Source organism: Physella acuta, unplaced genomic scaffold (assembly GCF_028476545.2).
Source record: "Physella acuta isolate Inbredline_101_S28 unplaced genomic scaffold, ASM2847654v3 ptg000818l, whole genome shotgun sequence".
Classification (NCBI taxonomy): Eukaryota; Metazoa; Mollusca; class Gastropoda; family Physidae; genus Physella; species Physella acuta.
Window position 1 is genome coordinate 130,001 of NW_026732336.1, and position 15,000 is coordinate 145,000.

Here is a 15,000-nt window from a genome sequence, read left to right on the forward strand (position 1 = left end):
CGAGAAAGTTTAGGGGAGATCACTCCCGGTTTATTTTATTATTTGTATTTAAGAAAAATGGTTACTCGTTTGCTCATCACTCATGATGAGGCAAACTCAAATAGTTGTATAGTGCAGGCTATTTGTAGGTATTGAATATTAGGTCGTCCTATGTGGATGAGCTTGTTTGTTGTCCTATTTTCCATTTTTTAAAGTTATATTTTGGTTGTATTTTATGATAGCTGGATCGGGGTAATGCACCTCCCTCCCCTTCTCACAAGATAGCGCCCGGTTATCACGGCTTGGGGGTCTGCCAGGGTGTCACGGGTAATTTACGAGCGTTCAAAGTCGTGGACTGTGGCCGTAGATCGGCTTGACCGGACCCTAGGTGTGAGCATGCGTTTGTTTTTCGATTTAATGTCCCGTCTCCCCAATGGCCACCTCCCTTAATTTACGGTCGGAAGGCCACGACCTGTGTCAGATAAGGTCAAGTAGATGGTTTGAAAGGATAGGAAAATGTTTGGTTAGAGAGCCTATAAATGAGGAAGGGTGGCTGTGTTAAGGTCTCTCTCTTACACACACATAGCTAGGACTAGGAACTAGTCGAGGCCTTATGGTAGCAGCCTTAAGGCTGTTTTAGAGGCCCAGCTGATGTATGGATGATATGGCCTGGTGTTTACACCAGCGGCCGAACGTCTTGTTCTTGTAAATATGTGCTTCGTTCCTGTGGCTATTATTGTTATTTGCTGTGGCCTAGATGGATGTGGTACGTGTGGCCAGATATTGTACTAGATGCCGATGTCTTTTTCTCCAGTGTCTTTTCCTGCCACTTGAGTACGATGTTTGTACCAGATGTCAGATGTCTTGTTGCCTGGGTAGGAAATATTCCTGCTGTTCTAGTGTCGAACGAGATTGTTTTGAGTACCACTGAGTACTCTTTTTTAAAAGGATTTAAACCAAGAATTAGAAGAATCAGAACTAGGGATATTAGCATTTTCCGGTGTGATTCTGGGATTGTGCAAGAAATAAAATTAGGACTAGTAATAATAACTTTGACAAGTGTGATTATGAGATTACGTAACAGTGCGAGAAATGAGAAGAATTAGAAGAAGTAACATTTACGAGTGTAATTCTGAGATTACCTAAACAGAGCGGTAGTGTAGGACCTGAGAAAATGACGTTTACCTGTGTAAATTTGAGTTATATAAATGTCGGTTTATTATTCATACTTAAATATGTTTTTGAATGTTATGCAACCAAGGTGAATAATTCTGTATGGAGATGTAAGTTTAAGGATTTGCTGTCATTTTTTATTCGTATTAGGAACTCATGAGATGTTTTCTTGAATATGAAAGACTGGCCAGGTCTTATTTGTATTGTTTCTTTGTTTTTGCTTTTAACATATATATATATTGTGACGTCAAAATAAGATAAATAAATGTATTAACTGTTTGTTACTAAGTTTTATTTTAGTTAATATTAATGTTGTATTAGTGTGAAGTAATTAGTTCACTCAGGTCTTTTAGGCCCCTTTGTCACAACGAAGGTGAACGGATATGAGGGAATAAATACCATCTTACCATCTCTCTCCCCAATCGGGTAACTCAATCCCCACCCACGTAACATATATAAATTCTAATCCGTTCGGGGCCCGGGGGGGGGGGGGGGGTAAACGGTTTTAAGAATCTCTGAATGCATATCGAAATTCTACACATGAAGCATGCAAATAATGAAACTGTCCTTCACCTTGACAGACGTGATGGCCAGGTAGAGAATATTTATCCAGAAATCGTCTGCTCTGCTGCTGCACGTAAAGTTGTTGTGGCCGTCACTACTGCAACAGTTGTAGACAAAGTCAGCATTCCCGCCAATATCGGCAATCTCCTGGTTGCAGGCAAATCTTTCACTGGCAGACAATAGTCGTGAACATTAGCTTATGAATATTTATCAATAAAAGCAAAGTAGGGGTGTTAGTTATTCACACTTACTAGATCAGGTACTTGCAGGAAAGTGTTAGTCTTATTGCTTTAGACAAAGTGTACTATTTACTCTCCTTCAAACGGGAAAATTATAATTGCGTTCAAAATGACAGAAGACTAAAAAAAATGTCATAAAAACGTTTTAATAAAAAACTTTTATATACTAATGCACTAAAAATTAGAAAATAAATTATAGACTACTATGTAAATTACTACTATAAAGAAAAGCGTGGGCCACTTTAGTATCTATTGGATACCTTTACTAATGTTTAAGAAGAGACCCACGCTTTTCTTTATAGTTATTTAAATAGTAGTCTATAATTTATTTTCTACTTTTTAGTGCATTATTACATAAAAGCTTTTTATTAATACGTTTTCTTACGAATTTGTTTTAGTACTTTACATGTTTTTAATTACAATAGAGTTTCATCACTAAAAACCATTGCGCGCCTATTGAACGTGATGACGCGCTATTGAACGTGATGACGCGTGTAGTGTGGTTGGATAGAAATGCCAACTAATTTGGTTAAAATTTTAATTAATTCAGAAAAATTAATTAGGCATCCAATTTAAGACAAATTTAATTTCAGATTGCATTGTCTTCATGTCTTGACCCACGTGTCAAATGTGAATCGTATCGGTCAAGTAGAAGTGTCCGAAATTTCACTCCTGCGTTTCGATCTAGACTGACGACTGACGACAGACTGACGACTGACGAGGAAGTGAGTTAAATAAAAGCTTGTAAAAAAATTTCATAAAAACGTTTTAATAAGAAGCTTTTATGTAATAATGCACTAAAAAGTAGAAAATAAATTATACACTACTATATAAACTACTATAAAAAAAGCGTGGGTCACTTGAGTACCTTTTGGATACTTTTACTAATATTTGAGAAGAGACCCACGCATTTCTTTATAGTAATTTAAATAGTAGTGTATAATTTATTTTCTAATTTTTACTGCTTTATTACATAAAAGCTTGTTATTAAAACGTTTTTTATGAATTTTTTTTTCAGTACTTTACATGTTTTATTTACAATTTAGTTACATGACTAAAAACCATTGCGCGCCTATTGAACGTGATGGCGCAGCTATTGAACGTGATGACGCTTGTGGTGTGGTTGGATAGACACGCCTACTAATTTGGTCCAAATTTTAATTTATTCATAAAAAATTAATTAGGCATCCAATTAAGTCAAATTTAATTTCAGATTGCATTGTCTTCATGTCTTGACCCATGTACCAACTAAGAACCGTATCTGTCAGTTAGAAGTGTCCGAATTTTCGCTCCGTCGTTTTGATCTAGACTGACGACAGACAGACAGAGGAAGTGAGTTAAATAAAAGCTTGTAATAAAAAGGGTAAAATTTTTTAGACCTTGTAAAGTTCTTATAAGTTTCTATTACAATAAGTTGTCGTAACAAAAGATGTAATATATACCTAAATATAAGCCCTTTGAATTGGATTGCTAAAAGTGTATAAATAAAAAAGCCTTAACATTTTTATAAGTACCAAAAATTCAAAATGGCGGAGGTTTTTTGGGTTACAATAACAATCAAAATTGTTTTCAACCCTTCTTTTTGTTTAATAATTACTTTTATATGCCAAACAATGTAAAGTATTCAAAAGGCTTTAGATATTAAATTGTATAAAACAGAATGAAACTGGGCATATCCCCTTAAGTTAAATAAAATAAAATAGTCTATATCTTTATATTCTAAAACTGGGAGATGTGGGAAGCGAATCTGATTGAAGATAAATTCATTAGTATTGTGTACCATTTTCGGCATTCTATTCTTATCGTAAAATCAATGACGCAATTATTGTTGTGTACTTTCGTAATTTAAATTTTTTTAACATTGTTTCGTAAAAAAAAATTCTATGTATTACATGTGACGTGATTTTGCCAGCAATATTTTTTGTGCTACTTATTTTCTGTCGAGCGTTCACCTAGCAACCATAAACACTTCACCAGTTGCATAATAAAAGTTGTGTTCCTACTTTCGAATATGCCTTTTATTGTCCCTCTTTAAATACAATTTAGTTTATACATTAAATTTAAACATCCAACACAATATTTTCAACAAAAGTCCATATCTTTAAGTTCTCCATATATTACTGAAGATACTGATCTCATAGCCTCGGAAAATATGTGGCGGATAGAGATAAGGATGGAGAGAGAAAAAGTGCGAACATAGCGTTCTATATATAAGCACACTACTAGACATCGGTACCCGTTATACGGGCAATCTTGGTGACTCTTCTCTTTACATATTCAACCCCGTTTTGCATTTAGATATTTATCTCCGGGTAGGGCATTTAAAGCTGTCCAGGGGAGCGTTTGGGTGTGTGTGTGTGCCCGTGTGTGTGTGTGTGGGGGGGGGGGGGGGGAATTGGGGGTAGCGGATACTGGTTCTTCTGTTTTTTAATGAAAGGGGAAGAAAAGGTAGAGTAATGAAATGAATTGTAATTCAGCTTTTTAAAAAGTCATTATCGGAAAATGAGAAATGAAACATTATTAAGATTATAAAAATAACGAAAAGAAGGGGTTTTATTTTATGTACGATCTATGGTTATACTTGTTTAAAAAAACGTAGACTATTAATACCTATTAGAAAAATTAAAACCAAATTATAGACATTATTTGTCAACACCATATTAAATGCACACGCTGATTAAGAGGCTTAAAATTAAGAGACTTAAATGATTTTGTTAAAAACCCGGCTGTTCAATGGTAGTTTTGTTGTTAACACGTTTTTAACACGTTTTTCTTAACTCAGCTTCGCGTTTATTTGTTTGTTTGTTTGGTTGTTTGGTTGTTTGGATGTTTGTTGTTAAAATTGACATCGAAAATTAGCCCACTTCTGATTGCTCTAGAGATCTGAAATTTGGCATGCAGGCTACTTTCGCCTAACAATTTCAGATGCAATCATAAAAACTAGCAATTAGAGACCGTAATTAGCTTAATTTAATTACGCCCCAAGGACCATAAAATTGAGGACATGATTTCTAAAGATACCGACAAGACTGGAGGCCTATTGACACAGTTACTTCGGCCCCAATCGTTGTGAGCGCGCTGGCCGTGATCGTATAGTGGTTAGTACTTCGCGTTGTGGCCGCGACAACCCAGGTTCGAATCCTGGTCGCTCAAGATTTTTAGTCCGTGTATTTATAAACACTTAGTCAAGTCATACTTAATCAAGTCATTAGATAAAGTAGAAAATAAACTATATAAAAAACTTTTAAAAAAACACGTTTTTCATGTGTAGCAACGGACTAAAAAGGAGAAAATAAAATACTTAAAAAAAACTTTTTAAAAAACCACGTTTTTCTTGTGGACTAAAAAGTAGAAAATACATTTTTCTTTTGTGCTTCCTCGAGCTGTGCAGGTTCTTGTGATGACTGACAAAAAACGTGGGTCGGGCAGATGGGTCAGGAAGTTTGATGGTGTATGTACAATAGAGTTGCATGACTAAAAACTATTGCGCTCCAAATGAACGCATTGTCTTCAAGTCTTAATCCACGTGTCAACGAATCTGTCAGAAGTGCTAAAATTTTCGCTCGCCCATTTCGATCAACGACGACAGACTGATGACAGACTGATGACAGACTGACGACAGACTGATGACAGACTGATGACAGACTGATGACAGATTGATGACAGACTGATGACAGACTGACGACAGACTGATGACAGACTGATGACAGACTGACGACAGACTGACGACAGACTGATGACAGACTGATGACAGACTGATGACAGACTGATGACAGACTGACGACAGACTGATGACAGAGGAAGCAAGTGAGAATGTAAAGTTAAGGAAAAAATGTAAAATATTAACCTTGGATTGACCTTGTCTTTATCTATACGACTCAGTAGAATCATGCGGACAACCGCGACTTGCTCACCAGTTGAGAGGTTACCTTAGTGGTGATACAACAGAGATTAGATGTTATAAGAAAAGTGTTATAAGAAAAGTGTTATAAGAAAAGTGTTGTTATAAGAAAAGTGTTAAATTACCGGGATTTTTGCTCCTATTAACTAAACCTATTAGCATCCACCAAAACCTCCTGTACAAAAGTAACAACTGTACCCACCAAAACCTCCTGTACAAAAGTAACAACTGTACCCACCTAAACCTCCTGTACAAAAGTAACAACTGTACCCACCAAAACCTCCTGTACAAAAGTAACAACTGTACCCACCAAAACCTCCTGTACAAAAGTAACAACTGTACCCACCAAAACCTCCTGTACAAAAGTAACAACTGTACCCACCAAAACCTCCTGTACAAAAGTAACAACTGTACCCACCAAAACCTCCTGTACAAAAGTAACAACTGTACCCACCAAAACCTCCTGTACAAAAGTAACAACTGTACCCACCAAAACCTCCTGTACAAAAGTAACAACTGTACCCACCAAAACCTCCTGTACAAAAGTAACAATTGTACCAACCAGAATATTCTATCCACAAAAAAAAAAAAATACCCAACAAAATCTCGTGTACAAAAGTAACAACTGAACCCAACAAAATATTCTATCCACAAAAAAAAAATACCCACGAAAATCTCGTGGATAAAAAAAAAATACCTACCAAAACAACCGAACGGATTGTCCCTGAGTTCAATGTCCGCTTTCTTGACGCCAATGGTGAGAATGTTCATGGACAAGACGTCGTAATGAAAGGACAGCATCAGTAGAGTCCGGCCATGTTGGTTTTTTGTTGTGTACCATAGCCAGGGCTGGTCAACAGATAGCAAGTATGATATGTCAGTCTTGGTCAAAGAGACCATCAGATATCGGCCATTCATACAAGAATTGTATCTGACATCAGACAGATCATCAGATATTGGCCATTCATACAAGAATTGTATCTGACATCAGACAGATCATCAGATATTGGCCATTCATACAAGAATTGTATCTGACATCAGACAAAACATCAGATATTGGCCATTCATACAAGAATTGTATCTGGCATCAGACAGATCATCAGATATTGGCCATTCATACAAGATATATATCTGACATCAGACAAACAGATCATCAGATATTGGCCATTCATACAAGAATTGTATCTGACATCAGACAAACAGATCATCAGATATTGGCCATTCATACAAGAATTGTATCTGACATCAGACAGATCATCAGATATTGGCCATTCATACAAGAATTGTATCTGACATCAAACAGATCATCAGATATTAGCCATTAATACAAGAATTGTATCTGACATCAAACAGATCATCAGATATTAGCCATTAATACACGAATTGTATCTGACATCAGATAGATCATCACATATTGGCCATTCATACAAGAATTGTGTCTGACATCAGACAGATCACCAGATATTGGCCATTCATACAAGAATTGTATCTGACATCAGATAGATCACCAGATATTGGCCATTCATACACGAATTGTATCTGACATCAGACAAACAGATCATCAGATATTGGCCATTCATACAAGAATTGTATCTGACATCAGACAGATCATCAGATATTGGCCATTCATACAAGAATTGTATCTGACATTAGAAAGAACATCAGATATTGGCCATTCATACAAGAATTGTATCTGACATCAGACAGATGATCAGATATTGGCCATTCATACAAGAATTGTATCTGACATCAGACAAACAGATCATCAGATATTGGCCATTCATACAAGAATTGTATCTGACATCAGACAAACAGATCATCAGATATTGGCCATTCATACAAGAATTGTATCTGACAACTGACATCAGACAGATCATCAGATATTGGCCATTCATACAAGAATTGTATCTGACATCAGACAGATGATCAGATATTGGCCATTCATACAAGAATTGTATCTGACATCAGACAAACAGATCATCAGATATTGGCCATTCATACAAGAATTGTATCTGACATCAGACAGATCATCAGATATTGGCCATTCATACAAGAATTGTATCTGACATTAGACAGAACATCAGATATTGGCCATTCATACAAGAATTGTATCTGACATCAGACAAACAGATCATCAGATATTGGCCATTCATACAAGAATTGTATCTGACATCAGACAAACAGATAATCAGATATTGGCCATTCATACAAAAATTAAACCTAACATCAGAAAGATCATCAGATATTGGCCATTCATACACGAATTGTATCTGACATCAGACAGACCATCAGATATAGGCCATTCATATAAGAATTGTATCTGACATCAGACAGATCATCAGATATTGGCCATTCATACAAGAATTGTATCTGACATCAGACAGATCATTAGATATTGGCCATTCATAAAAGAATTGTGTCTGACATCAGACAGATCATCAGATATTGGCCATTCATACAAGAATTGTATCTGACAGCAGACAAACAGATCATCAGATATTGGCCATTCATACAAGAATTGTATCTGACATCAGACAGATCATCAGATATTGGCCATTCATACAAAAATTGTATCTGACATCAGACAGATCATCAGATATTGGCCATACATACAAGAATTGTACCTAACATCAGACAGATCATCAGATATTGGCCATTCATACACGAATTGTATCTGTCATCAGACAGACCATCAGATATAGGCCATTCATACAAGAATTGTATCTGACATCAGACAGATCATCAGATATTGGCCATTCATACAAGAATTGTATCTGACATCAAACAGATGATCAGATATTGGCCATTCATACAAGAATTGTATCTGACATCAGACAGATCATCAGATATTGGCCATTCATACAAGAATTGTACTTGACATCAGACAGATCATCAGATATTGGCCATTCATACAAGAATTGTATCTGACATCAAAAAGATCATCAGATATTGGCCATTCATACAAGAATTGTATCTGACATAAGACATATCATCAGATATTGGCCATTCATACAAGAATTGTATCTGATATCAGACAGATCATCAGATATTGGCCATTCATACAAGAATTGTATCTTACATCAGACAAACAGATCATCAGATATTGGCCATTCATACAAGAATTGTATCTGACATCAGACAAACAGATCATCAGATATTGGCCATTCATACAAGAATTGTATCTGACATCAAACAGATAATCAGATATTGGCCATTCATACAAAAATTGTATCTGACATCAGACAGATCACCAGATATTGGCCATTCATACAAGAATTGTATCTGACATCAGACAAACAGATCATCAGATATTGGCCATTCATACAAGAATTGTATTTGACATCAAACAGATAATCAGATATTGGCCATTCATACAAAAATTGTATCTGACATCAGACAGATTATCAGATATTGGCCATACATACAAGAATTGTACCTAACATTAGACAGATCATCAGATATTGGCCATTCATACACGAATTGTATCTGACATCAGACAGACCATCAGATATAGGCCATTCATACACGAATTGTATCTGACATCAGATCATCAGATATTGGCCATTCATACAAGAATTGTATCTGACATCAGACAGATCATCAGATATTGGCCATTCATACAAGAATTGTATCTGACATCAGACAGATCATCAGATATTGGCCATTCATACAAGAATTGTACCTAACATCAGACAGATGATTAGATTATGGCCATTCATACAAGAATTGTGTCTGACATCAGACAGATCATCAGATATTGGCCATTCATACACGAATTGTATCTGACATCAGACAGATCATCAGATATTGGCCATTCATACAAGAATTGTATCTGACTGCAGACAAACAGATCATCAGATATTGGCCATACATACAAGAATTGTACCTAACATCAGACAGATCATCAGATATTGGCCATTCATACACGAATTGTATCTGACATCAGACAGACCATCAGATATAGGCCATTCATACAAGAATTGTATCTGACATCAGACAGATCACCAGATATTGGCCATTCATACAAGAATTGTATCTGACATCAGACAGATGATCAGATATTGGCCATTCATACAAGAATTGTATCTGACATCAGACAAACAGATCATCAGATATAGGCCATTCATACAAGAATTGTATCTGACATCAGACAGATCACCAGATATTGGCCATTCATACAAGAATTGTATCTGACATCAGACAAACAGATCATCAGATATTGGCCATTCATACAAGAATTGCATCTGACATCAAACAGATCATCAGATATTGGCCATACATACAAGAATTGTACCTAACATCAGACAGACCATCAGATATAGGCCATTCATATGAGAATTGTATCTGACTCCAGACAAACAGATCATCAGATATTGGCCATTCATACAAGAATTGTATCTGACATCAGACAGATCATGAGATATTGGCCATTCATACAAGAATTGTATCTGACATCAGACAGATCATTAGATATTGGCCATTCATACAAGAATTGTGTCTGACATCAGACAGATCATCAGATATTGGCCATTCATACAAGAATTGTATCTGACATCAGACAGATCATCAGATATTGGCCATTCATATGAGAATTGTATCTGACTCCAGACAAACAGATCATCAGATATTGGCCATTCATACAAGAATTGTATCTGATATAAGACAGATCATCAGATATTGGCCATTCATACAAGAATTGTATCTTACATCAGACAAACAGATCATCAGATATTGGCCATTCATACAAGAATTGTATCTGACATCAGACAAACAGATCATCAGATATTGGCCATTCATACAAGAATTGTATTTGACATCAAACAGATAATCAGATATTGGCCATTCATACAAAAATTGTATCTGACATCAGACAGATTATCAGATATTGGCCATACATACAAGAATTGTACCTAACATTAGACAGATCATCAGATATTGGCCATTCATACACGAATTGTATCTGACATCAGACAGACCATCAGATATAGGCCATTCATACACGAATTGTATCTGACATCAGATCATCAGATATTGGCCATTCATACAAGAATTGTATCTGACATCAGACAGATCATCAGATATTGGCCATTCATACAAGAATTGTATCTGACATCAGACAGATCATCAGATATTGGCCATTCATACAAGAATTGTACCTAACATCAGACAGATGATTAGATTATGGCCATTCATACAAGAATTGTGTCTGACATCAGACAGATCATCAGATATTGGCCATTCATACACGAATTGTATCTGACATCAGACAGATCATCAGATATTGGCCATTCATACAAGAATTGTATCTGACTGCAGACAAACAGATCATCAGATATTGGTCATTCATACAAGAATTGTACCTAACATCAGACAGATCATCAGATATTGGCCATTCATACAAGAATTGTATCTGACATCAAACAAACAGATCATAAGATATTGGCCATTCATACAAGAATTGTATCTGACATCAAACAGATCATCAGATATTGGCCATTCATACAAGAATTGTATCTGACATCAGACAAACAGATCATCAGATATTGGCCATTCACACAAGAATTGTATCTGACATCAAACAGATCATCAGATATAGGCCGATTAAAAAAAAAAACATACATTTATTACAAGCTTTTATTTAATTTGCTTCCTCTGTCTAGATCGAAACGGGCGTACGAAATTTTGAGCGATTCTGACTGACCGATTTATTGAAATTCGGCACATGGGAAAAGACAGGATGACAATCCAATCTGAGATCATATTTTACATAATTGGATGCCTAATGAACTTTTTATTTTTTTAATTAATTTATTAAAATTTCCTAAAAAAAACATAGGGTCTTCTACTTTTATTCCACTTTTATACGCGCATATTCATGTTCATGTGTATGCCTTATTTTAATCTAAATACTAAAACTCAAGTTGTTTTACATGTTTGAATATTTTTGTTTTGTTTTTACTTTCTTGTATATACGAAGTATAGAGAAAGTATTGTAATCGTGCACAATCTGTGTGTCTGTCTGTGTGTAAACACGATAACTTGAATACCGTTACAGCTAGGTTGATGAAATTTCATATATAAGTATTTTATCAAAATCGTAGATCCGTATCAACTTTTGAGCGATTACCGATAATCGGAAGTGGTACTTTTTCTACTTTGAATTTTTCAATAGCCTATAACTTGAGTACTATTTGAGATAGATAAATGAAATGTCTTAAATATTGCGCACTATTATGCACATTTTGTTTTGGCGTTAGCTTGGTGCGCAATTCTTTTTTCTATGAGATTCTATTTTATTTTTAAAAGTTAAAAGTAATTAAAAATCATGTCTATATTCCAAGTTATATAAGAATATTCGAGAAAGTTTAGGGGAGATCACTCCCGGTTTATTTTTGTTTGTTTGTCTGTTTGGTTACAGGAGAGAATCTGCAAATAGTAAATAGTATTTAGGTAGAGAGGAATGTTCATTTTGACCAGACTTTTAATCACAAATTAATTTAAAGATGTTAATTAATATAATGATATATTCATTAACCACTTTAATTATAAAAGTTCAGAACAATGACTTTACTTATAGTGACTTCACATGGTTTATTTACTTTTCATAATAATGGGGGCTTCTATGGAAGATTTTGTTGCCCATTGAAAAGGTTAACGCATTATAAAGCTTGTGAAGTAGAGTTGACCTGTTTTTGTGACCTCAGCATATGAAGGGATAGTATGGTCAGACCCATGCTCAGCCAAAATCGGCGTTCTTAAAAGACAAAAACGTCTGAGGTGTGACGTGTTTTTGAATGTGGGTTCTGTTTTTTTTTGTGGCGATAAGTGACAGCCGTGATGTCATTTATGGATGACCCCCGAAACCCACAGTTATCCAAAAGATGACGGGTTTTCTAGTAATAATTATAATTATAAATTGCTTTTTAAAATTCTAAATTTCTAAAATGGGCAACTTTTAAAAAATTGTATTTGGTTAGTGGCGTCACAAGGTGCGATATCACCCGGTGCGTTTAGTGAGTGTCACTCTCACCCCCTCCAACAATTCTACATTTCCGGTGGAGTGTTACACCCTCTTCCTAATATTTAATTATTTTAACTGAACAAAACATAGTTTCGACAGTAAATTTTACGAGTTTTCGTCATGGTGTCACATTACGCCTCTGTCACTGTGTTAGGTTACATAAAGGTTACAGGCTTGCAGTTGATTTGTTAGTTTGTTTTTTCATAAAAAATATATACAAATCAAAGGTATTTTACGCTACAGGTACTACATAATTATACCGTATAAATACACAACTATGGACGTATAAAATACACAATTTACAGATTAACGTAGGGGCCCAATAATAATTTTTGAATAGGGGCCCAAAAATCCTAGCTACGCCACTGTATGAGACTAACGCATTCAGAACGGTAGGTGATGGAATAGGTTTAAAAGTTTGCCTATATTTCGTACTACAGCTCATGCAGTTATTTTTGTCTATGAAAACATTGTGTGTTTGTTGCTGCAGAACAAATACCCCTGTAGTAGCTATTTTGTTTTACAAAAATATTTGTCTATCAATGTTTTTGGGTCGGATATTTCGGCGGTTTTAGGGCTCTAACCCTAATCCTTCCCCACCACTTTACTGTACAGCAGTTCCTCCTCAACCACTCAACTTCCTCCACGGTCACGTTTTATAACACTGAGATACAATATACAACATCCATATTACACTACACAACACACATCTTACACTACACCACACCCATATTAAAAAACACCCATATTACACTACACAACACACATCTTACACTACACCACACCCATATTAAAAAACACCCATATTACACTACACAACACACATCTTACACTACACCACACCCATATTAAAAAACACCCATATTACACTACACAGCACACATCTTACACTACACCACACCCATATTAAAAAACACCCATATTACACTACACAACACACATCTTACACTACACCACACCCATATTAAAAAACACCCATATTACACTACACCACATCCATATTAAAAAACACCCATATTACACTACACAACACACATCTTACACAACACGCATATTACACTACAAAACACCCATGTGAGAATACTAAGCCGCAGCAGTTCTATATAGTTTTACCTTGAAATATAATCCTGAAACATTAGTAAAGGGGCTGTAATCCCGCAGGTGTATGGTGAACTGGAACAGGTTGGCTGCCTCTCGGTCTTCTGCCTGTGTGGGAGATATGATCTCAGCTTATTATAGGTGACACGGTCAAACAAATGTACACAGATATGATCTCAGCTTATTATAGGTGACACGGTCAAACAAATGTACACAGATATGATCTCAGCTTATTATAGGTGACACGGTCAAACAAATGTACACAGATATGATCTCAGCTTATTATAGGTGACACGGTCAAACAAATGTACATAGATATGATCTCAGCTTATTATAGGTGACACGGTCAAACAAATGTACACAGATATGATCTCAGCTTATTATAGGTGACACGGTCAAACAAATGTACACAGATATGATCTCAGCTTATTATAGGTGACACGGTCAAACAAATGTACATAGATATGATCTCAGCTTATAATAGGTGACACGGTCAAACAAATGTACATAGATATGATCTCAGCTTATAATAGGTGACACGGTCAAACAAATGTACATAGATATGATCTCAGCTTATTATAGGTGACACGGTCAAACAAATGTACATAGATATGATTTCAGCTTATTATAGGTGACACGGTCAAACAAATGTACATAGATATGATCTCAGCTTATTATAGGTGACACGGTCAAACAAATGTACATAGATATGATCTCAGCTTATTATAGGTGACACGGTCAAACAAATGTACACAGATATGATCTCAGCTTATTATAGGTGACACGGTCAAACAAATGTACACATCGACATGAATAAAGGTAGAATAGCTGTAATGACTTGATCGCACACTAACGCTTACACTAACGCTTACACTAACCATTACACTAACGCTTACACTAACCCTTACACTAACCATTGCACAAAGCCTTAAACTAACCATTACACTAACCCTTATAGTAGCAGCTAGGCCAACATTTAGTACACTATCAACAAATTTAAGGGGTTGTTGATGTTTCAATATACA

General features: G+C 35.6%; 1 protein-coding gene across 1 annotated transcript in view; it reads right to left on the minus strand.

The window, feature by feature from the left end:
- LOC131951626 (uncharacterized) overlaps positions 1–15,000 on the minus strand; it is a 42,909-nt gene that overhangs the window by 20,823 nt on the left and 7,086 nt on the right. The window contains exons 4-7 of the mRNA XM_059313964.1: positions 13,991–14,083; positions 6,558–6,705; positions 5,803–5,884; positions 1,726–1,885 (exon numbers count right to left, since the gene is read on the minus strand). Of these exons, the coding sequence (XP_059169947.1) occupies positions 1,726–1,885; positions 5,803–5,884; positions 6,558–6,705; positions 13,991–14,083 (483 nt within the window). The remainder of the gene's footprint in view (positions 1–1,725; positions 1,886–5,802; positions 5,885–6,557; positions 6,706–13,990; positions 14,084–15,000) is intronic.